At 42.9% G+C, this 26065-nt stretch overlaps 1 protein-coding gene across 1 annotated transcript in view; it reads right to left on the reverse strand.

Moving 5' to 3' along the window:
- The window catches only part of LOC126259847 (uncharacterized), a 695000-nt gene that overhangs the window by 608487 nt on the left and 60448 nt on the right, over positions 1–26065 (reverse strand). Inside the window, exon 2 of the mRNA XM_049956902.1 lies at positions 40–161. Coding sequence (XP_049812859.1) covers positions 40–55 — 16 coding nt within the window. The 5' untranslated portion in view covers positions 56–161. The remainder of the gene's footprint in view (positions 1–39; positions 162–26065) is intronic.

Consider the following 26065-nt stretch of genomic DNA (forward strand, 5'->3'; position numbering starts at 1 on the left):
ATAATGAAGTCTAAAAGTCAGCAACGATGTACAGCCTACCGAGAGACTTCCCCATCGGCAGTCTCCTTCTACTTCATCGACTGTGTTCTAGCCGCTGCAGATTCTGTGCTGCCCGATGATCTACGGGCTGCACTTTTGACCATCACTGCTGCTTGTTGATTCTGTAACAGCGAATGAGAGAAATCGTGCATCAGAAAAGACAATGTAGTTGCATTCATAGTTATGACAATGCTTGAATAGAAAGAAGCATGCATGCAACAGAAAAGTGAAGATTTGAATAGGCTTTGCGAATGATCTGCATAAGCAGCCTCATTATGAGGTATTCTGATGACATTGGTTACAATCTTCAACAGCTGCTCCAGTAGGTACTTTAGACAATGACTGGTCGTGATTCTGGGACACTGAATGTAAATATGTATGCCTGAGTTGCAGCAAGTAATCAGTAGGCGGAAAGGTGTAACACTGTTAATTGTAAGGTACATACAAGGTACACTTTATTCTGGAGAGTTATTTACGTGTCCTAGAAGATAGCAACGAAATAACATCTGTGATGGTTCAATATCAGCAATTTCCCGCGAATGGCCGCTAACACCTCCCATCACACCCAAATTCTCAATTTTATCGACTCACAACTAATGTAGTGCCCCTTGTCGATTACCCTCATTATTTGCTGCATTTCGCCGGGTCCCATAAGGGTTAGAGCGAAGTGTGCATCCATTTGTGGTCTCTGCTCTTTCGGACATGTCCACATATATAAAACAGTTTTTATTTTTCTGTTTTCCGTCCACATCAAATAAAGCCAAACGAAGCAAATGAACAGCATACAAACGCAATAACACGCCAGATGGCGAATGAAACCTTGTGTTTTCTGGCGAAATAAATAAAGATTCGTGTGCAAGCATCGAAACTTCCATAATAAGGACACCAAGCATCTTAACACATGTAAAGAGAAAGGGGAACACGGCTCCAGAATCAAAAATTGTAACATGTTGAGTACCACGATCTTCGTTCAGAAATGGTAGCAGAAGAACAGAGACTATTTTGTTTGTTTTCACTTGACAGGCTGTAAAAACGTGTGGTGGGTTAAAGCTACCAGCATAAACATTAACATGTTGCCGTCATGTAAGGTATCTGTAAAACTAAGAACATATTTATTTTTCCAAACTAGATTTCTAGGACTATTTTTCGGTATGCCGTATCATAGCAGTTTCCAGATTCAATAATAAAATATCCCACTGAAGACAGCATACGAAAAGTGCTGAGACATATTTGCGTAACGATGTCTCGGATACGGCAGTATAATTCTTCTACATTTTTTTCTCTTTTTTATGCTTGTTTCATTCCCTGCTCCTCTCAAATGTGTACTCGCGTAGGTTCGCAGATATTCACGTGGTGCAAAATTATTGTTTAACCTTGTGTATGTATATCGGAAGACAAAATAACTGTTTTATGTAGCAGAAAACTGAGCACATATATAATCATTTTACGAAAACCGTGTTATATCTGTTAGTGCAGAGTTTCTCGTGCAGGAAGTGTGTGTGTGTGTGTTTTGACGTCGTTTGCAGCGACGCGGAGTAACTAAATCAGCGTCAACATCGGCTCGGCTGAGCTATTAGGCGGCCTCTTTGACGGAGGCCTCAGTGAAAGCAAGCGGGTTGCTCGCGCGGCAGCCTGGCTGCGTAATCGAGTTAGTGTCGGCCCATTGGGTCGTGGCTTGTTGCAGGCTCGCTCGCGCCAGATATCACTGCCTCCGCTTTTGACGCGTATCGCAGAACGCGGCGCCTCTAGATTAATTACACGTGCGGGCGAAGCCTCACACTTAGCACCGGCAGTGTGGCTGACGTCCGATGTGCTGGTTTTGGCAGAGGAAACTCGCTGACTTCTGCTGTAGAGCTTTTGGTTGTTTACGAGAGAACACAAAAGCGTTTCGCCCTTACGTAACTTAGGGGTGCGAAAAACTGACCGGTTAAAAGTGATACGTTTATTTTAGCTCTGAATAACCGGTATTTTTCGGTATTTGTTTGGTTCTGTTATAACCGGTTGTAAGACGTCGTGGTCTCCTGACCTTCATTGCTTACATGTTCCGCCCTCACGATCATATTCCGCACATCAAGACTCTTCATTCGAACCCAAACTCGATAAGACAAAGTCAATGTTGTATAGATTCACGTAAACGATATGCAATTGACAAGTGAGCGCACAGTGGTTGAAATACTCGAGGTTGGCGTGCACACATACATTCCAGACACCCCGACGGTCACAGAGGCTTTTAGTTCGGGAGAGAGGCCACACAACGGGACGCCAGGCCCTTCAGAGGACGACCCAGCCCATGTCGGCCGGTGACTGCCCGTAGCGGACAGCGTAGGCCCGAGTGAAAAGGAGGAACGACCCCGTGTTTGGCTTAAAAGCAAATTCCGCTACATTGTGTGGGAGCGGCCTGCCTACGCATTCTTTACACATAGCACGCAGTTTCAGAGATTTTCACATGGAGATAGCAAACGCCAAAGCTACAGGTTTTCGGGTTGGTTGCCTTAAAAGAAACATTCTCCCGTTTTAGAAGAGCAATTCTGATTGGCAGACGATATTTCTGACGCCTTGAACTGAAAGAATAATGGAAGAGACCGAAAGATATACCCCTTCATGTCTGGCATTGATAGGCGCTGTTCCGTTGTCGCTCTTGGAGCGAGGAACAAGTCTCTCCTCAGTACTTCACTGGGAGAGCTTCTCTGTCGAGAGCGATTCAAAGGGCGACTCTGTATAGATTCCTTGCGATTAAGCGTTGTTCACTATGTTGGCCGACACACTTATTGTGCAGTGTGAACGGACAGAGCTAATTTTGAGTGGCATGGCGGTGGACTGGTTATCTGACCGGTGTACCATGCCAATAGTTAGACTAGGGTCGAATAGGAATCCTTGACTTCATCAAGGCAGAGGGAGAGTTTGATTGGCGAAGGTCAATCCAGATAGGACGAGAGTTATCTTATTTGTCAGCAGCAAGCGGCACAGACAACAGTCATCACAGCTTACGGTATTGTTTGCTACAGCTATTACGAGCCCCATATTTCCTCCACAACAGTACACTTCACTGAATTTCACACGCGACAGCCTCTACTGTACCTAGCAACAGTCTAAAGGATAATTATTCAAGTTGAGTAGGTGTGCCTCAGAGCCATTCTGCCAAGTCAACTACCATCTTAAACTTTGTGTAGAAATTTCATTAGCGAATCCTATCCTTGAAAGTAACTTCACATTCCGAAAATAACCAGGATATAACTTGTTCAATTCATAACAAAGTGTCATTGTGATTTCTCAGAAATTTTGCAAAATAAATAATAACTTTCGTTAGTTTCATGTTTTTCTTACACTAACTAGCACTACTCCAGTACCCAAGTATCCCACTAGTTACGTAAGAAATCTTGTGAATTTTTGTGTCATTTCCTTACAGCGGACGACTCCAGAAGATATTTCTTGCTGAAAGTTTTTCAGGCATTTCTCTATAGAACGTTAGGAGCGTCTGTTTGACTTCTGTAGTAGTGTGGGGGTGGAAATTGCATCTTGCAGGAGCCACATGGTAAAGGGTACATCTCAGATTAATCCGTTGCGCAGAATAACAGAATAACATATCTACCCCACACCTCAGACTTTTTTTTCTCATTTTTTACTAGTAACAAATCGTCATAGCAGCAACGCTGAAAGTTTTAGATTTTAAATAAAACCGTTTTTAAAATCGAGTAAGTACTGGGGAATAGAAATTGGGAAAAGCGATCAGCACTATTTTATTAACACTGCCTGCAGTTAGGAACCAGCAACAAACACCAACCTGACAAGGAACGTCTTGAGTGCGAGGTAGGAAGCTCAATCTTTAGCTAGGCTGATTTGAAATGTTGTGTTAACAATTACGACAGGGGAAGTATTAGCTGATGATGACTCACCACGTACCTCAAGAGAGCGATAGAAAATGAGTGGCCGGGAGGTGCACAGATCAACCTGCTGTGAGATGTATGTACTGTTGTTGTTGTGGTCTTCAGTCCTGAGACTGGTTTGACGCAGCTCTCCATCCTACTCTAACCTATGCAAGCGTTTTCATCTCCCAGTACTTACTGAAACCTACATCCTTCTGAATCTGCTAAATGTATTCATCTCTTGGTCTCCCTATACGATTTGTACCCTCCACGGTGCCCTCCAATGCTAAATTTGTGATCCCTTGATGCCTCAGAACATACCCTACCAACCAGTCCCTTCTTCTTGTCAAGTTGTGCCACAAACTCCTCTTCTCCCCTATTCTATTCCATACCTCCATATTAGTTATGTGATCTACCCATCTAATCTTCAGCATTCTTCTGTAGCACCACATTTCGAAAGCTTCTATTCTCTTCCTGTCCAAACTATTTATCGTCCATGTTTCACTTTCATACATGGCTGCACTCCATACAAATACTTTCAGAAACGACTTCCTGACACTTAAATCTATACTCGATGTTAACAAATTCCTCTTCTTCAGAAACGCTTTCCTTGCTGTTGCCAGTCGACATTTTAAATCCTCTCTACTTCGACCATCATCAGTTATTTTGCTCCCCAAATAGCAAAACTCCTCTACTACATTAAGCGTCTCATTTCCTAATCGAATTCCCTCAACATCACCCGACTTAATTCGTCTACATTCCATTATCCTCGTTTTGCTTTTGTTGATGTTCATCTTATATCCTCCTTTCAAGACACTGTCCATTCCGTTCAACTGCTCTTCCAAGTCCTTTGCTATCTCTGACAGAATTACAATGTCATCGGCGAACCTCAAAGTTTTTACTTCTTCTCCCACACACTCCACTAGCAGATCTTGCAGAAACGCTAATATATCATCTGCCATTTCTTTTTCCCTCTTCGAAATTCCTTGTATTCCTGTCTGACGAAATGTCAACTTCAGCAACTGTTGTTGTAAATATAATGCAACTTTTGCTTTGTTTACAGCTGTCGTTGCTCAGCGTTGTATCAACATCACTAATATTGTAGCATTGTGAAACGTCCCCTTTGAACAATTATACATGACTGTGCTTAAACTGACACACAATATTTTTAGCGCAACGCATTCTGACTTTCAAAAATCCCTACAAAAGAATGGTCCAGACTAACATTAACCTATACGTTTCACAAATCACTTACCTCACAAAAATCTTCATTACTCGAACTACTGCAATACAGCGAGTGCCACTACTGCCAGCTAAATAAAAGATTCAAACTACTGAAGGTACTAACTACTGATAGGCACAGTTAGCAAAAGAAAGATTTTGATGGAGAACAAACAATGTATTTATCTTAATATTGTTCAAAAGTCATAATACATATAGCAGTTCATGACATCAATTCTTACAAATGTACTGTTTCTGATGGACACACGTCCAGATCATCCGCTCTCAAAAATCCGGCATCTCACTTCCCCACATCCACCACTGCTGGCGGCTCACCTCCAACTGCGCTACGCTACGCGCTGTTAACATCCAGCTGCCCAACACTACAATGGCAGACAACAATGCAAACTAGCCACAGGCTGCACACAGCACAGCCAGTGATTTTCATACAGAGCGCTACGTGGTGTTACCAATAGGAAAACCTAAACAGCCTACTTACAATTGTTGTGAGTTACTCGCCGACTAAGCAGTTCAACTACGCTCCGTAGCATCGTGCTGTGCTCACGGTTGGATACCTCTGGTCCCGCCACCCGATGCTATTACCAACGAATATTGTGGTTGCGTCGTAGATAATGTGTGAGGCGTTGACTGCCGTAAGCATCGTTGGCATCTTGAGACCTCGCACTCAGGGGGTACCTTCTAGGAGTAGGTGCAGCATTTTAGAGACAAAAATGTACCTGGTCTACAGGCAAATTCTCGCTGTTGTCCTCGGACGTCAGTTGTACTGCAAAATGCTACCATTTCTAGTTCGGAGGTACTTTGTGAAATGCGTTGGGAATAAAGTACAATAATCCACTTGCTTTAAAAGATTAAGAAGGGGATGAGGCAAAAGAAACTTGCGACATTAATTGAGAAGGATATATCCTCAATGTTCCTTGGAAGAGAAGACAAATTTGATTGATATTCCTATGATTTTACTAATGTGCTATAAGCTAGGAATAACTGAAACCTTAATTTTGTGGTTGCTTCAAGGTGAATTGTTGATACCATTCAAAAGAGGCGATGTAGGTCATCAACTTGAGACCTTTCGTTCTCGCTGTTGCCACACCCGCCTCTTTCATCTTCGCAATCTTTGCTGGAGAGAAAGGGACTGACTTCTGTCGCAAAGTGAGCCCCATGTCGATAATGATCTCCTACTCCTTCACCTGCGCTAGAATTTTTCTTTGTTCCACGTCTACCGTAGTTACTGGAAGTAATAGCAATTAAAAATAGCCTAAGACCAGTTGTTTCAGAAACCGGTTATTTCGAGCGGTTTTAACAGACAGGTTAGTCCTCCCCGATAGCTGAGTGGTCAGCGCGGCGTTCTGTCACCCTAAGCGGCCCGGGTTCGACTCCTGGCTGGGTCGGAAATTTTCTCCGCTCAGGGACTGGGTGTTGTGTTGTCCTCATTATCATTTCATCCTCATCAGTGGAAGGCAAAGGGAAAACACCACTGGAATCACTTCCCTAGACGCTCATGCGTTGGACCTCTCTGACGAGGCTTCCCCCATGACAAGACCTGCCGTAAGGCAGAACACAATTTTTTTTTTTAACAGACAGGTTAAACTGGAGATGAAAAAGACCGGTCTAACTAAAAACTGTTGTTACAGCGATAATCGCCATCATTACGTAGCAGTAAGCCCGTGATGAGTAGCTGCATGTTGCTGTATCACATGAGAGCGCACTTGCCTCTTTGTAGCAGTGGTGGACGACCACGTGGGAATCAAGTCCTACTGTTATTCAGTGAATCTTAAAGTTATGAGGGTATTGTACAAACAGTTAAGTTGCATGCCGTCGTCGTGGTCTTCAATCCGATGAATCGTTTGATGGAGCTCTCGCGAGAATCTTCATCTCTGCGTAACAATTGCAGCCTATATCCACTTGAACCTGTTCACTATACTCAGTCCAGTCCTTGGTCTCCGTCCACAATTGTTACCCCACACACTTCCCTCCATAAAAAATAACTATTTCTTGATGCAGCATGGTGTATTCTAGCAACCTATCCCTTCTTTCATTTAAGTAGTGCCGAAAATTTCCCCTTATTCAGTTCAGTGCCCATGGCCCTGCCGCAGTGGTAACAACGGTTCGCGTCAGATCATCGAAGTTAAGCTTTCTTTGCCCGCGGACTAGGTATGTTGTCCTCATCATTTCATCATCATCATCATAATCCATCGTCATCATCATCATCATCATCAATATCATTCGTGACAGTGGCTAGATTCGACTGTGTACAAACTGGACTGTGTAAAAATTAGGACTGTGTACGGGCGCTGATGACCGCGCAATTGAGAGCCCCGCAAACCAAACATCATCATCATCATCATCATCATCATCATCATCATCATCATCGAAGGCAACCGCTTTCGATATACAGCGTAAAACAGGCCATTTTATGCTTATTTTGTACGTGACATGATTGTAATTAACTAGTGCAAAAAGCATTAACTGTGGCTTCCTATGAATAAAATGTGGAGTATTAAAATTTACGATGGTTTAGTAACAATGTAACATTTTCTCCCCTTTAGTATTCTAGGATTAAGCTGCCAGCACCTGTTGCATTCAAAAATTTCAAGAGGAAAAGATGTTTGAAACTTGTAGTAAACTACAGGTAATACTTGCAGATTTTTGATGTCATCAAAAGTCACATATAATTACTCAGCATAACAGAACGTCATTCGCAAATAATGTTTAGTCGTGTTCCGTGATATATTGTTACAGAGAAAATACTAATCGTGAAGACCATTTGAATTAAATCAATGACATTTACAGTTTAGCTATGTTTTACACGAAGTTTGATTATAATTGTTTGCCGTTTTACCTTGTTTATTCCTTGGAGAGTTGTCTACAATTAAAACTACCTGCACCTACTTCTACAAGTCTGACAATCAAGTATATTGGTGAGGCAATATTTTTCAGACGGACAGTAACACGGTACACGGGAAGTCGATGGGAAAACAGAGGGAGGGAATGGTCTGCTTCCCCGTTCCCCACCTCAAGTATCACAGGGAGTTTTCTCAGCTGTCTACTGTACAGTAGACGTATTACCTTACTCAGCCGTACACGTTTTACAAAGCGAAAACATTACAGTATGTTTTACTGTCAGCTATTATTAAGGAGTTTAATGATCCATAAAATTATTGTTATTAGAAGATATTTCAATGGCAGTGGGTTCCTAAGTATTTAATGGCATGTAGGCATGAGAGACACCAGAAATTCAAATGGTTCAAATGGCTCTGAGCACTATGGGACTCAACATCTTAGGTCATAAGTCCCCTAGAACTTAGAACTAATTAAACCTAACTAACCTAAGGACATCACACACACCCATGCCCGAGGCAGGATTCGAACCTGCGACCGTAGCAGTCCCGCGGTTCCGGACTGCAGCGCCAGAACCGCTAGACCACCGCGGCCGGCAGACACCAGAAATACTTCAGGTGATCTATGAAAGATGGAAGTACAAAATGTTCAGGAAAACTCAGGAATACAGAAATACAAGTCGCTGAGGAATGAAATAAATAGTAAGTGCAGAGAAGCTAAGACGAAATGGCTGCATGAAACATATGAAGAAACTGAAACAGAAAATTACTCAGCATACAGGAAAGTCAAATCAACCTTCTATGAAAGGCTGGTAACATTAAGACTGCAAAGGGAATTCCACTGTTAAATACAGAGGAGAAAGCGGATAGGTGTAAACAGTACATTGAAGACCTCTACGAAGGGGAACATTGGTCTGATGTGATAGAAGAATAAACAGAAGTCGACTTAGAAGAGATAGGGGATTCAATGTTCGGATCAGAATTTATAAGAGCATTGGGGGACTTAAGATCAAATAAGGCAGAAGGGATAAATAACATTCCATCGGAATTTCTAAAATCATTCAGGGAAGTGACAAGAAAACGACTATTCACGTTGGTGTGTAGAATGTATGAGTCTGCCGACATACCATCTGACTTCCGGAAAAATATCATGCACCCAATTCCGAACACTGAAGAGCTGAGAAGTGAACGAATTATCACACAATCAGCTTAACAGCTCATACATCAAAATTGCTGACAAGAAAAATACGCAAAATTGAGGACGTTTAAGACGACGATGAGTTTGGCTTTAGGAAAGGTAAATGCATCATACAGGCAATTGTGACGTTGCGGTTGATAATGGAAGCAAGACTAAAGAAAAATCAAGACTCGTTCAAAGGATTTGTCGACCCGGAAAAACGTTCGACAGTGTTAAATGGTTCAAAATGTTTTAAATTCTGAGAAAAGTAGGGATAAGCTATAGGGAGAGACGGATATTATACAATATGCACAAGAGCCACGAAGGAATGATAAGAGTGGACGACCAAGAACTAAGTGCTCGGATTAAAAAGGGTTTAAGACAGGGATGTAGCCTTTCGCCCCTACTGACCAATCTGTACATCGAAGAAGCAATGATGGGAATAAAAGGAAGATTCAGGAGTGGGATTAAAATTCAGGGCGAAAGGATATCAATGGTGACATTGCTATCCTGAGTGAAAGTGAAGAAGAATTACGTGATGTGCTGAATGGAATGAACTTTCTAATGTGTACAAATATTGGGTGTGAATAAATCGAAGAAAGACAAAAGTAAAACAAGTAGCAGAAATGAGAACAGCGAGAAACTTAACATCACGAATGATGGTCACGAAGTAGATGAAGTTAAGGAATTCTACTACTAATGACGGACGCAGCAAGGAGGACATCAAAAGCAAACCAGCACCGGCAAAAAATAGCATTCCTGGCCGAGAGAAGTCTACTAGAATCAAACATAGGCCTTAACTTCAGAAAGAAACTACCCAGAATGTACGTTTGGAGCACAGCATTGCCGGCCGGTGTGGCCGTGCGGTTCTAGGCGCTTCAGTCTGGAACCGCATGAACACTACGGTCGCAGGTTCGAGTCCTGCCTCGGGCATGGATGTGTGTGATGTCCTTAGGTTAGTTAGGTTTAAGTAGTTCTAAGTTTTAGGGGACTGGTGACCACAGATGTTAAGTCCCATAGTGCTCAGAGCCATTTGAACCAAGCATAGCACTGTACGGTAGTGAAACATTGACTGTGGCAAAATCGGAACAGAAGAGAATCGAAGCATTTGAGATATAGTGCTACAGACGAATGTTGAAAATCAGGCGGACAGATAAGGTGAAGAATAAAGAAGTTCTGCGCAGAAACGGAGAGGAAAGGAATATGTGGAAAATACTGACAAGGAGAAGGGAGAGGATGATAGGACATCTGTTAAGACATAACGAAATGACTTCCGTGGCACTATAGGGAGCTGTCGAGGGCAGTAACTGCAGAGGAAGACAAGACTGGAATACATCCAGCAAATAATTGAGGATGTAGGTGGCAAGTGCCACTTTGAGATGAAGAGGTTGGTACAGTAGAGGAATCAGTGGTGGAACGCATCAGTCATCAAGACTGGTGACTAAAGAAGATTCGAAATGAAGATGCCTGCAGAAGTCAGATGCACTGCTGGCTGGATATCCAGCAACCCGTTGCTAGCAGCTGTTTTCCCGTTCTGAGCGCTGTTTGTTTGACCCACAATTTCAGCAGAAACGGCAGCCGGCGTAATGCGGCGCACAAAGGGAAAAACACACGGCGTCCGCCTCCTGCTCTCTGCGAGGCAACCCCGCGTGCGGCCGTAACTGCGGCGCTTGTTTACACGGTGTCTCCCTGACGACAAGCAGTTTCTGTACTCTGTGTACACACTCCACAGTCAAGGCGGCCCCGTCATAACATATTTCAGCCTCAAAGAAGCATAAAATTATATAAGTGCTTTTAGTAAGTGAAATTTCTGGGCTAGCAGGACAGAGCGGATGCGGTTATATTTGTGGAAAGGAGCCAAAATAAGTTACTGTCAGTTGCACTCAACATATAATCTTCATTTGTTAAAACACGCAATCACACAAGCAAGAATCAAAACTCTCAAGGTTTTAACGAGAGACCTCCGCTGATTTAATTCAGATCGGCTGAAGGCCACATCGAAAATCCGAGGCAGCAGACCTAAGCAAGGAATTGAGGTACATGAGTTCTTCTGGAGGTTCCACTCCTTTAGAAAAAAAAATTTATCTTCAATATAAATAGGCTGAAAGCCTTACCTTAATTTTTTCCCATAGAACTCGGCTGGAGGCCTCAAATTAATCAAGAACAGTGTTACGGCTTAAGGCCGAGACAAAGACGTTCAATGTTTAATCTAAATAGGCTGAAAACTCGGCTGAAGGCCGCATATCAACAAAACAATTTAACGGCTTAGGGCCTAGGAAACAGAGCTTTCAATTTGAAAAGGCTGAAGGCCTTATCTTCGTGTAAAAATCGGCTGAAGTCCTCATACTAAACAATAACAATCTTATGACTTAAGGACAAGACAAGGATTTTGAATTTTTAATTTAAGAGAGATTAAAACTCGGCTGACGGCCACACAGGGTACTTAAGACTAAAAAATAAATCACTATGTAAAAAAAGGAGCGGCGCTCAGAAGGTTCCAACGGTCGGCCTGGGAAGCTAACACTAACGCACGTTTAGGTGAGACAGGCAGCTAGAACGAGAGACTCTTAATCGGATGGTAACACAACCTAGGCACGGTTCACGATCGACCGACAATCTGACCAATTTCCAACGGTCAGATCGAACTGCACAGACAATGGAAACTACCGGCCGATGAAGAGTACATCAAGATACCAATAACTTCAAACTCGGCCTCACCAAGATCAAGGCATCAAACACCACTCAAGACAAGTTTAAAAGAATACCGAAAACACAAGTCACAACTGTCAAGTCACTACGGAAGGCTGTAGATTCTAGGGAACAAAACACCTGATCTGTAATCACACGCGTCAACAGCTGAGGAAACAACACTGCACAAATAACGAACAAATCGTAACAGCCGAGTTTTAAGAACAGGTAACTAATTACACAACTTGAGGATCCTGCTTCGGAAGAAAGTGAAAAGTCACTCACACAGCTAGCGCCTTCAAATGCAAGAGCGCGTGCCCGCCGCCAAAAGCCCCGGCCTGGCTTCGCGCTGTGGAGACTGCGTCGCTACTCAGTTCCTACGAACCAACAAGGTCCAGCCACATCCGAACTCGGAAAATGGTGTTCGTCCTGGGATCCAAGACGTCATCGACTGCCGGCCGGGGTGGCCGAGCGGTTCTAGGCGCTTCAGTCTGGAACCAAGCGACCACTACGGTCGCAGCTTCAAATCCTGCCTCGGGCATGGATGTGTGTGATGTCCTTACATTAGTTAGGTTTAAGTAGTTCTAAGTTCTAGGGAACTGATGACCTCAGAAGTTAAGTCCCATAGTGCTCAGATCCATTTGAACCATTTATTTGGTGTGATGAATGGCAGCTGGCACTAAATGTAGAAAAATATAAGTTAATACGGATGAGTAGGAAGAAAAACCGTGATGTTCGGATACAGCATTAGTAGTGTCCTGCTTGACAGTCACGTCGTTTAAATATCTGGGCATAACGCTGCTCAGCGATTTGAAATGGAACTAGCATGTGGTGATTCTGGTAGGGAAGGCTAATGATCTTCGGTTTATGGCTCTGAGCACTATGGGACTTAAATCTATGGTCATCAGTCCCCTAGAGCTTAGAACTACTTAAACCTAACTAACCTAAGGACATCACACACATCCATGCCCGAGGCAGGATTCGAACCTGCGACCGTAGCAGTCGCGCGGTTCCGGACTGAGTGCCTAGAACCGCGAGACCACCGCGGCCGGCTGAAGAGTTACAGCACATACAGATAACTCTATGTGCTGTAACTATTCGTTTGAACATTTTTGACATGTTTTGCATTTTTGAAAATATCATTTTTTACTATTTTACGATGATTTCAAAATGGGTTCCGCCCCAGAACTAGCCATCAAGTGAAAAGAAAAAGTGAAATATTCAACTTTCGTTATATTGATTGACAGAAGTTGCTCATCCACAACTCTTATAGCATGCTGGAAGTTCAGACCATATATGTAGCCTACTAACGATATTCCCAAGAACGTGAAATACGATATGACTTCGCCGAGTGATCCAATAGTTTAGGAAATTTAGCACACGCGCAAAAGAAGTTGCTTACCAACTGTCGTTCCGCCGATTCTTGATATTGTTCGCAGTCCGACGTTACGATGTAGTATGTATTAAGAAAATACAAAGACGATTCAAAGAAGATCGTCGGATGTTGCCGAGGGTTCGCTTCGAATGCAAGAGAGCATATTTCAGTTAACGATTAAACTCCAGCCCTTGATGTAAAAAAAGTATGTGTCGTATGGTATTGTTGGTTGTGACGTGCACCATGTGGGTTCGGCTGCCTGTCGAAAAGGGTGTTCTCCCCCCGCGCACACTGACCCTTTCCCTTGTGAATGTGTGAGAGTTTCGTCGTATGTGTATTCGTACAGCGTAGGTGAGTTTAACTGATGCGTGTATAGTGTAGTGTTACATTTGTGTTGGACTATGATGATGGAAGAGAGGAGAGAGTGCAACCCGGTGCCGACACATAGCCTACTCCTTTCGAATAGCACGAGGGGGACCACCGGACCCAATGCCTCCATCCGACGTATGGAACAAAATCAACAAAAAAATGGTTCAAATGGCTCTGAGCACTATGGGACTTAACATCTGTGGTCATCAGTCCCCTAGAACTTAGAACTACTTAAACCTAACCAACCTAAGGACATCACACACATCCATGCCCGAGGCAGGATTCGAACCTGCGACCGTAGCAGTCGCGCGGCTCCGGACTGAGCGCCTAGAAGATCTTCGGTTTATTGGGGGAATTTTAGGAAAACATGGTTCATCTATAAAGGACATCCTTATAGGACACTATTGCGACCTATTCTTGAGTACTGTTCGAGTGTTTGGAATCCGCACCAGGTCGAACTGAAAAAAGACATCGAAGCAAGTCAGAGACGAGCTGTTAGATTTGTTACCGGTAGGTTGGATCAGCATGCAGGTGTTATGGATATACTTCAGGAACTCAACTGGAAATCCCCGGAGGGAAGAAGATAAGAGAAATTAGGGCTTATACGGAGGCGTATAGATAGTCCTTTCTCCCTCGCTCTAACTGTGAATGGAGCAGGAAAGGAAGCGACTAGTTGTGGTACAAGGTATCCTCTGCCACACACCGTACGGTAGTTTGCGGAGTAGTAGATGTAGACGTAATTAACTGACTCGTATGAGTCTAACAAGTTGGAGTAAACATATGAATTTACATGAGTTACTTGTGAGTAGCTGTGCCTATAACTCAGTTGTGTACAGTGCGCACGCAGGGCACAGTTTATCACAGCTCACAAATGCGAGACGTAAAGTAGCCGTACTTGGTGTAAACTGATGCTCTCCAGTTCCGACAGCACGACTGACTTACCTTCTGTTCTTAAAAAGCAATCATAGAAATACAGAAACTAATGCCCATTGCATTTACTGAATAACGTAATGTTGATCGCAGAAACAACTCAAGAATGTGGTTATCTTTGCTGAAGGCAAAAGGCACTTTACGTAGAGTGGTTAGTAACATTTTCAAAATGCAACTTGGCGTAAGATCGTCAGAATTGAGAGCAAGTAAATTCGATTTATTTTGAAAATATTTGATTAAAAAAACATATAACCGCTTCCAAAATGTAGATAAGCCGCGATGACATTCACATACGGCCCCTTCCGCCGGAGGTTCGAGTCCTCCCTCGGGCATGGGTGTGTGTGTTATTGAGGGCAAGTAAATTCGATTTATTTTGAAAATATTTGACTAAAAAAACATATAACCGCTTCCAAAATGTAGATAAGCCACGATGACATTCACATACGGCCCCTTCCGCCGGAGGTTCGAGTCCTCCCTCGGGCATGGGTGTGTGTGTTATCCTTAGCATAAATTAGTTTAAATAGTGTGTAAAGCTTAGCGACCGACGACCTCAGCATTTTGCTCTCTTAGGAATTCAAACACATCTGAACAACATTTACATAATTCACGTACAAAGCACGTGGTACGAATGTGTATAGCACTACTGGAACAGAAGAAAACCCATTATTGTTACAAACGCAGCTCTCCACGCTACAGTGTCGTGTACAAGCCTACTTTCTTTTGAACCTCCTTACTGTATGCATCTCTTGATCTCGCTATATAATTTTTACCCCCCCCCCCCCCCCACTTCCCTCCAGTACTAAACTGGTGATCCCTTGACGTCTCAGAATGTGTCCTATCAATTGATCCCTTATTTTAGTCAAGTTATGCCACAAACTTCTTTTCTCCCCAATTCCATTCAGTACTTCCTAGTTAGTTACATGATCTACACCTATCTAATCTTGAGCATTGTTATGCAGCACCACGTTTCAAAAGCTTCTTCTGTTTTCTCTCCACGTTTCACTTCCATACAAGGCCACACATCAGACAAATAAGACATCCTAACGCTTAAATCTTTATCTGACGCCAATAAATTTCTCTTTTCCAGAAACGTTTTTCTTGCCATTACCAGTCTATATTTTATATCCTCTCAACGTCAATCCTCATCATTTGTTTTACTGCCCAAATAGAAAAACTGACCTATTACTTTCTGTGTCTAGTTTCTTAAAACCTTCCGCATCACCTGTTTTAATTCGACTACTTTCTATTACTCTTGTTATGCTTTCATTGATGGCCATCTTATATCCTCCTTCCAAAACATTGTTCATTCCATCCACCTGTTCTCCCAAGTCCTTTGCTGTCTCTTACAGAATTACAATGTAATCGGCCTCAAAGTTTTTATTTCTTCTCCCTCAAATTTTAATTCCAAATGTTTCTTTGGTATCTTTTACTATCTGCTCAGGGTGCAGACTGAATAACGTCGGGAATACGCTACAACCCTTTCTCATTCCTTTCTCAACCAGTGCTTCCTTTCCATGGCTCTCGACTCTTATAACTGCCGTGTGGTTTCCGTTTAGGCTGTATTTTACCCCTTATACCTTTTTAAATTTAAAGACTGCGTTCCAGTTAACATTGTCAAAAGCTCTCTCTAAGTCTACTAATGCAACAAATGAAAGTTTGCCTTTCCTCAAACTATCGTCTAAGAGACGTTCTGAGGTCAGCATTGCTTCGCGTATCCCCGCATTTCTGTGGAATTCTAACTGACCTTCTCCGATGTCGGCTTCTATCAGCTTTTCCATCTTTCCGTAAAGAATTCTTGTTAGTATTTTGCAATCACGACTTATTACACCGATAGTTCGGTAATATTCGTACCTGTTGGCATCTGTCTTCTTTGTAATTGGAATTACTACTTTCCTTTTGAAGTCTGAGCGTATTTCGTCTGTCTCATACATCTTGCACACCAGGTGGATTAATTTTATCTTAGTTGGCTCTCCCAAGGATATCAGAGGTTCTGACGGAATGTCGTCTGCTCCAGGGGCCTTCTTTCTTCTTAGGTTTTCAGTGCCCGTCAAATTATTTTCTCAGTATCATGTATCACATCTCATATTCATGTACTTTCTCTTCCCATTCTATACTACTAACCAGAAAATTTCCCTTGCATAGCCCCTATATATACTCCTTTCATCCTTCAGCTTTCCCTTCTTTGCATAGTACTGGTTTTCCATTCGAGCTATTGATATTCACATAGCTGATACTCTTTTCTCCAAAAGCTTCTTTTATTTTCCTGTACGCGGTATCCATCTTTGCCCTAGTTATATATTTTTCTACATCCTTACAGTTTCCCTGTAGTCACTGATGCTTAACCATTTTGCACTTTCTGTCAATTTCATTTTTTAGACTTTCCTGTTCCGTTTCGCCTTTTTATTTTGCTGCATTTATACATTTACTTCTTTCCTCAATTAAAATCAATGTCTCCTATGATATCCAAGGATATCGACTAAGCTTTGTCTGTTTACCCACTTGAGCCTCTGCTGCCTTCACTAGCTCTTCTCTCAAAGCTCCCATTCGTCTTCTACTGTATTCCTTTCCCCTGCTGCAGTCAGTCGTTGCCTAATGTTCCCTCTGAAACTCTCAACAGCATCTAGTTCTTTCACCTTATCCAGGTCCCATCTTCTTTCTTTCCTACCTTCTTGAATGTCGTCAATTGTAATCTATATTTCATAACCAATAAATTATAGCCAGAGTGCACATCTGTCCCTGTAAATGTCTTATAACAAAATCTGGTTCCAAAATCTCTGTCTTACGATTACGTAATCAGTCTGAATCGTACCGGTATCACCAGGTCGCTTCCACCTAGACAACCTTCTTTCGTGAATCTTAATCCAAGTTAGATTATGTTCGGTGCAAAATTCTACTAGGTGGCTTCCTGTTTCAGTCCTTTCTCCCAGTCCAAATTCACCCACTATTTTCCCTCCTCTTCCTTTTCCTACTATCGAATTCCAGACCTCCATTACAATTCATATTTCGTCTCCCTTAACTATATGAATAAATTACCTTATTTTATCATACATGCTTCAGTCTCTTCATTATCTAAAGAGTTAATTGGCATATAAACTTGTACTACTGTGGCGGGTGTTGTCTTCCTGCCTGTATTGGGTACGATGATGCTCTTACTATGCTGTCCATAGTATCTTCCCCGCATTCCTATTTTCATTATTGGACCTGCTCCTATATTTAATATTTGACTTGTATTTGTAACCCTGTATTCAGCTGACCAGAAGTTCTATTCCTCCTGCCACCGAACTTCGCTAATTCCTACTATAGCTAACTTTATCCTATCCATTTCACTTTTGCATTTTCTAACCTACCTGCCCGCCAAATTAAGGGATGTAACATTCCACGCTCCGACGTATAGAATGCTAGTTTGGTTTCTCCCGATGACGACATCCTCCTGTGTACTGCCCACCCGAAGACGATCGCATTGTTTCATCTTGCTCTCAATCGTTCACTGTACCATCACAGCCCAAGGCCATATTGGCTGGTGTCACAACACGAGATCATGAATCATCTACACTACTTCCCCTGTAACAACTGAAAACTCTGTATAGCTAGAAAACTACTGAAAGAAGCACGTTGAATGGGGATGTGCTGAGTATGGAAGGCCTACTATTTGGATGGATAAATGGAAAACCGACTCTGTCCCGTACATCTAAGATCACTCGCTCCATAAAGCCACAAGCGTCACACTCAATACCTTGCAATACGAACAAGAAAATAGGCAAGCATTATCCGCACAATACCTATAAGTGAACACCAAGCTCTTATTTCAAGAGCACTCAAGTTTTACACAGCCATACAGCATCTTAGCACATAGCAGCGCTCCTTCGACATCAGCGACCGAGTTTAGCACACCAACCACTCTGTCTAGTTCAAAAATGTCGCCCACCTTTCTTACACGGTCCGTGCTTGAAATTCTTTGGCTCGTAGAACCAGAAAATCACTGTCTTCCGACCGCTTTACTGAACATACCAAAGACAGTTACGACTGCAGACATCGACAGCTCGCTACAGAATATGTCTTAGCAGTGTACCAACAAATTAATACAATTGGAATAATTTCAGAAGTGAAAGCTATGAACTGCACAGTCAACTTTCAACACGTCGTAGTACAGGTGCGCGTAGTACTCTCGCGCCGGCCGCGGTGGCCGAGCGGCTCTAGGAGCTTCAGTCCGGAACCGCGCGACTGCTACGGTCGCAGGTTCGAATCCTGCCTCGGGCATGGATGTGAGTGATGTCCTTAGGTTAGTTAGGTTTAAGTAGTTCTAAGTTATAGGGGACTGATGACCTCCGATGTTAAGTCCCATAGTGCTCAGAGCCATTTGAACCATTTTGAGTACTCTCGCAAGCTGCAGTACTGTGTTGTAGTAGGTCTACTTAGTTCTTATACAACGTTTCCGTACCTGCTTTTTTGTGAAGAGATGAATATTACCTGCGCATTTATCTGAGTTGCGTAGCGCATAGTGTTTTTTTCGTGCGTTTGTGTATTTTGAGATTTTAGTATAGCGTGAACTGACTGAATTGTAGTCACAACCAGCAACAGCGAACGGAAGTACTTAGATTCTAGAATGAGATTTTCACTCAGCAGCGGAGTGTGCGCTATTGTGAAACTTCCTGGCAGATTAAAAGTGTGTGCCGGACCGAGACTCCGTTGCAGAGTGAAAATCTCATTCTGGAAACATCCCCCAGGCTGTGGCTAAGACGTGTCTCCGCAATATCCTTCCTTCCAGGAGTGCTAGTTCTGCAATGTTCGCAGAAGAGCTTCTGTGAAGTTTGGAAAGTAGGAGACGAGGTACTGGCGGAATTAAAGCTGTGAGGTGGGGTCGTGAGTCGTGCTTGGGTAGCTCGGTTGGTAGAGCACTTGCCTGCGAAAGGCAAAGGTCCCGAGTTCGAGTCTCGGTCCTGCGCATAGTTTTAATCTACCAGGAAGTTTCTTAATTAGATGCTACTTAATAATGTCTAGCATTATTACACATCTTGCTGTATAGTTGAACTTATGTAAATATGGACACGAACTACTCATGTTGCGTGTGGATCCTTGAGTCACCAGCGGCGAAGCTGTGACCAAAACAAGTGCGTACAGCGTCGCTTTAGTCCCCGTATACCGTCTTAATTGGGAAATATACCTTCGCGAATATTTCAGGCAAAGCTTAGAGTAGGTTGCGTGTAAATATCCAGACCATGTCAACTTACTTTGAACAGGCTGGCCAATTCAAGAGCCAAGGGCGTGTGTTAGGGCAAGGGATCCGTCTGAAATTATTCTGAATGTCTTATTCGAAAATTACCTTCAGCAGTTAACCAGACAGCCGACTTGTGAGGGTAATGTCTTTGATTTCCTGGTTGTAAGCAGGTCCGGACGTTTCAACTCTGTTAAATTAAGACGGAAAGTAGTAGTAGTAAGGTCTTTATAGCATGCTATAGCATTGTTATGTTTGAAGTTAATTTTTTTTTTCATCGCTAGGTAGAAGCTCAAATATTTTTGTGACCTAATATCTAACTACTTTCTGTGCTTCATTAAAATTAAATGATGACTAGCGAGTCCCTTCCAGTACTGTACGGATGTCACTGTTGGTTTTCGAGTTGTAACTGTTTGTTGATCACCAACTCCCTAAGGGAAGAAACCTACTGATATCGTTGTCAGTAAGCCTAGCTTTATAAAGAAGCGTTTACAAGAAGTTTTAGGGTGGACACCAGATGATATGTGTATTATATACGTTTCTGTAAAGAACGTCAACTTCTTCAATGACCATTTACCGTAGAACAAGATGTCACTAGACATTAGTGAAAGTAAGAAAAGGAACTCAACTTCTGTGATTTCCTTTTTACGGAAGTCCATTCCTCTTCAACTGAACTGCCTACTAAGCTATTCCTTATTGCAGTATCTACAGCCGTATATAACTTAAAGCATATCTCTTCTTTCCTCAGCACTTCCTTATCCGATTTCTTTCCGCACTGATGCTTTCTGACTATTGTCTTAAACTTAAGCCCCCTCTCATCACTACTAAATTGTGATCTGAATCTGTATCTGCTCCTGGGTATGCCTTATAATCAAGTATTTGATTTCGGAATCTCTTCCAGACCATGGTGTACTCTAACTGATATCTTCCTGTACGTCCCGGCCAGCCAGCCGGTGTGGGCGAGAGGCTACCGTCGCAGGTTCGAATCCTGCCTCGGGCATGGGTGTGTGTGTTTGTCCTTAGGTTAATTTAGGTTAAGTAGTGTGTAAGCTTAGGGACTGATGACCTTACCAGTTAAGTCCCATAAGATTTCACACACACACACACACACACACACACACACACACACACACACACACACACTCTTAGGTTAGTTAGGTTTAAGTAGTTCTAAGTTCTATGGGACTGATGACCTCAGATGTTAAGTCTCATAGTGCTCGGAGCCATTTGAACCATTTTGTCCCTGCCTTTTCCTGATATACCTTCTCCATTTGTGATTCTTGAACACAGTATTCGCTACTAATAGCTGAAATTCATTACAGGACTAAATTAGTCTTTCTCCTTCCTGATTGCTTGTCCCAGTCCTATATTCTCCCGTAACAATTTCTTCTACTGCTCAGGCACGCGCCTAGGGCTTGGGGGTGTGGGGGTGGGGTGGAGTGTGGGGGGAGCAACCCGGGGCATCTGCCCCGGGAGGCAATTTCAGGAGGCGCCAATATCATGTTCTTGAGGAAAAGAACCTTGTTTCACAAAGCTCCTAGCATCCAACGCAAGTTGGTCTATCGATTATTCATATTACTTTGAAAAGCTTCCCTGCTGATTTTTGGACATTTGTGAACATATTCTAAGTCTATTTGTGAACGAATCATAAGTTTATTTTTGAATGCGTGCATAGTGTACGTGATGACTCTTCAAGGGGAATCCCCGTCGTATCTGGAAATTTAAAAAAAACTTTCTCGCAGACAAAAAGGGATGGGGATATACGATCTGAGCCAAATAAACCCAAACGGGTGAATGTCAAACGCTGTTTGTTTATGTGGTTGATTCGGTGGGCGAATCATAAGCGTTGTTACAATTATTAGCGTAATCAATAGATTCAGACTACCAGAGTGCAACTAAACAACTAACAGGAATAACAGGTAAGAGAGATTACATGTTATCTTCTTCTCGGTGTATCCAAGAAAATGAAATTTTGACAGAAAAGTTTTGCCAGATCACTCCACTACTAAAAGGGCCAGTTGTACAGTCCCCGGTTAGCAGCCGTTTAAGTTCTGTTCTCGGACTAGCGCGGAAAACGCGTAGTACGAACACGTAATAACGCCTAACAGCAGAATAAACTCGTGATAAGTGAACTGGTGATTCTGGCAGGGTTAGCGAAACTAACCGGAGGATAAGTTATGAGAATGGTAGGAAAATTTACAGAATTAGTGATGACAAAATTGTTTGTTAGGACTAGGAAGGAGAAGGAACAGGGACATCACACAAATGATAAGGCAGAATATGACTATTCCAAATTTGTATAAAAATTTCGTACTACTATTACTTTTCGATCTCGTGCTTGAGAAACTGAGCATATGAATAAAATATGAAACTATTTCCTATCATAAAACTTTGCTTGTAGTAGGTCCAACAGGCATTTCATAACGGTACTTAGTAAATTATATTCTGTCGTGTTATTTATGTTAATGAGGTAGGGAAAAAGGACTATTTGTGCCAAAACAATCCCGCTTATTTGGCGCATGTTACAATTGCAACAATATTAAAAAGATCTATTTCGTTTTCTCTAGCATACAGTGACAAAATAGACGTAATCAACTCGAGAAACCACATAGGTCTTGGGTACTATTAGCATTAAGAGCTTTTTCAGTATTAGACAACGACATTCTGATTTTTAATGTAGCAAAACGTTTGACGAAAGTTGATGAAGTAGTAGAATCTTTCGCAGAAAGAAAAGCACGCCTTGTAAAGCTGTAGCAAGATTAGAGAGGGAAAAATTCTGGGACCTAAGGGTTGAATAAATGTCTACTGTCTTTAGTGTGATAAAAGAGGGGGAAAATGTTAGGGATGGACAGGGACTGCACCTGTTGTGTACGGATTCAGGCTGAATTGCCACCGTCCGTAAACAGCTGGAAGCTGTGTTGGCCGTGGTCGACAGGCTCCAGGTTGTTGCCCTGGGCCGCGGTGACGTTGGGACACCCGAGGCGAGGGCTTTGGCGCCTCTAGAACCTGTAGCGTCGCCTGGGATCTCTGATGACACTGCGTCCTCGGATTCGGATGTCCCTGTCGGTCGACACTTGCCTGATGGTGATTGGCGATCGGCGGCGGGGTCGCGAATCCCTGGGCGGAAGGCGGAAGTTGGTGCTGGCCGCAAGGCTGTACCCTTACGTCTCCGTAACAGGTTTGAGGTACTGCCCACTGCTGAAAGTACTTCTGAGCCAGCAAGGGCAGCCTCGCCTGTTGCGGCAGTGGCCGGTCTTCCTGAGCGGTCCGGACAAGCGCAGAGGGTGGGACTGCTTGTCATTGGGAGCTCCAACGTTGGCGGGGGGGTGGGGGTGGGGGGGGGGGTGGAGCCCCTTAGGGATATGGCAGCTAAGGACGGGAAGAAAGCCAATGTGCACTCCGTGTGGATACCGGGGGGAGTCATCCAAGATGTGGAAAGGGTCCTTCTGGATGCCATGAATGGTACAGGATGCAGCCAACTGCAGGTGATGGCTCATGTCGGCACTAATGACGTGTGTCGCTGTGGATCGGAAGAGATTCTCTCTGATTTCCGGCGGCTATCTGAGTTGGTGAAGACTGCCAGTCTTGCTAGCGAGATGAAGGCAGAGCTCACCATCTGCAGCATCGTCGACAGGACCGAATGCGGAGCTTTGGTACAGAGCCGAGTGGAGGGTCTAAATCAGAGGCTCATACGGTTCTGCGACCGTGTAGGCTGCAGATTCCTCGAATTGCGCCATAGGGTGCTGGGGTTTCGGGTTCCGTTAAATAAGTTAGGTGTCCACTACACACATGAGGCGGCTACACGGGTTACATGGGCTGTGTGGCGTGGACTGGGTGGTTTTTTTAGGTTAGACAGTCTCGGGAAAGATCAAAATTCGACAAAGCAACAGTCGGTATTGTGGTTGTAAATTGTCGTAGCTGTGTTGTAAAAGTAGCAGGGCTTCAAGCCCTGATAGAAACCACTGAAGCTGAAATCGTTATAGGAACAGAAAGCTGCCTAAAGCCGCAGATAAACTCTGCCGAAATTCTTACAGAGGTGCAAACCGTGTTCAGAAAGCATAGATTAAATAAAGTAGGTGGTGGTATGCTTGTCTCTGTTGGTAGTAGTTTATCTTGTAGTGAAGTTGAAATAGATAGCTCCTGTGAATTACTATGGGTAGAGGCTATACTCAACAGCCGTACCAGAATTGGCTCCTTCTGCTGACGCCCCGACTCAGATGATATAATAGCTGAACGGTTCAAAGAAGACTTGAATCTTATTACAAATAAGTACCCCACTCATACAGTTATAATTGGTGGAGACTTCAATCTACCCTCGATTTGTTGGCCGATGGCAGACAGAAAACATCTTCCGAAATAGTACTACATGTTTTCTCTGAGAATTACTTTGAGCAATTAGTTCATAAGCCCACACGAATTGTAAATGGTTGCGAAAACACACTTGACCTCTTAGCCACAAATAATCCTGATCTAATAGAGAGCGTCATGACCGATACAGGGAATAGCGAACACAAGGTCATTGTAGCGAGGCTAAAAACCGTATCAACCAAAACCACTAAAAATAAAGGCAAAATATATCTATTTAAAACAGCTGATAAAAATTCACTTGATGCCTTCCTAAGAGAGAGTCTCCATTCCTTCCAAGATAATTATGTAAGTGTAGACCAGATATGGCTCAAATTCAAAGATACAGTATCGACAGAAATAGAAATATTCGTACCGCATAAGTTAATAAGAGACGGGACTGATCCACCATAGTGCACAAAACACGTCAGAACACTGTTGCAGAAGCAACGAAAAAAGCATGCCAACTTCAGAAGAACGCAAAATCCCCAAGGCTGGCTAAGTTTCACGCAAGCTCGAAATTTAGCACGGACGTCAATCCGAGATGCTTTTAATAGGTTCCACAATGAAACATTATCTCAAAATATGGTACAAAACCCAAAGAGATTCTGGTAGCATGTAAAGTACACCAGTGGCAAAAAACAGTCAATACCGTCACTGCGTGATAGCGATGGAAAAGTTACCGATGAGGGTGCCACTAAAGCGGAGTTACTAAATACAGTTTTCCATAATTCCTTCACGAAAGAAGACGAAGTAAATATTCCAGAATTCGAAACCAGAACAGTTGTTAGCAAGAGTGACATAAAAGAAGATATCTTAGGTGTTGCGAAACAACTCAAATCACTTAAGAAAGGCAAGTCTTCCGATCCAGATGGTATATCAGTCAGGTTCCTTTCAGAATATGCAGACACAATAGCGCCTTTCCTAGCAATCATATACAACAGCTCACTTGACGAAATGTCTGTTCCTAAAGACTGGAAAGTAGCACAGGTCACACCAATATTCGAGAAAGGAAATAGGAGTAACCCATTGAATTACAGACCCATATCACTGACCTCAATTTGCAGTAAGTTTTTGGAGCATCTAATGTTCTCGAACATTATGAATCACCTCGAAGAAAATCACTTATTGATACATAACAAACACGGATTCAGAGAATATAGTTCTTGTGCAACACAGCTAGTTCTTTCTTCCCATGAAGTAATGAGTGATGTCGACAAGGGATCTCAGATCGATTCCATATTCCTATATTTCCAGAAGGCTTTTGATACCCTTCCTCAGAAGCGACTATTAATGAAATTGGGTGCATACGGAGTATCGTCTCTGTTGTGTGACTGGATTCGTGATTTCCTCTCAGAGAGGTCACAGTTCGTAGTGATAGACGGTTAATCATTGAGTAGAACAGAAGTGATATCTGGCGTTCCGCAAGGTAGTGTCACAGGCCCTCTGCTGTTCCTGATTTACATAAACGATCTAGGTGATAATTTGAGCAGCCCCCTTAGAGTGTTTGCAGATGACACTGTAATTTACCGTCTAGTAAAATCATCAGACGATCAATACTAATTACAAAATGATTTAGAGAGAATTTCTGTATGGTGCGAAAAGTGGCAATTGGCACGAAACAAAGAAAAGTGCGAGGTGATCCACATGGGTACTAAAAAAAAATTTGATAAATTTTGGGTATACGATAAATCGCACAAATCTAAGGGCTGTCAATTCGACTAAATACCTATGAATTACAATTACGAGCAACTTAAATTGGAAAGACCACATAGGTATTATTGTGAGGAAGGCGAAACAAAGACTGCGCTTTGTTGGCAGAACACTTGGAAGATGCGACAAACCCACTTAAGTGACAGCCTACATTACACTTGTCCGTCCTCTGCTGGAATATTGCTGCGCGGTGTGGGGTCCTTACCAGGTAGGATTGACGGAGGACATCGAAAAAGTGCAAAGAGGGGCAGCTCGTTTCGTGTTACAGCGCAATAGTGG

Source organism: Schistocerca nitens, chromosome 5 (assembly GCF_023898315.1).
Source record: "Schistocerca nitens isolate TAMUIC-IGC-003100 chromosome 5, iqSchNite1.1, whole genome shotgun sequence".
NCBI lineage: Eukaryota > Metazoa > Arthropoda > Insecta > Orthoptera > Acrididae > Schistocerca > Schistocerca nitens.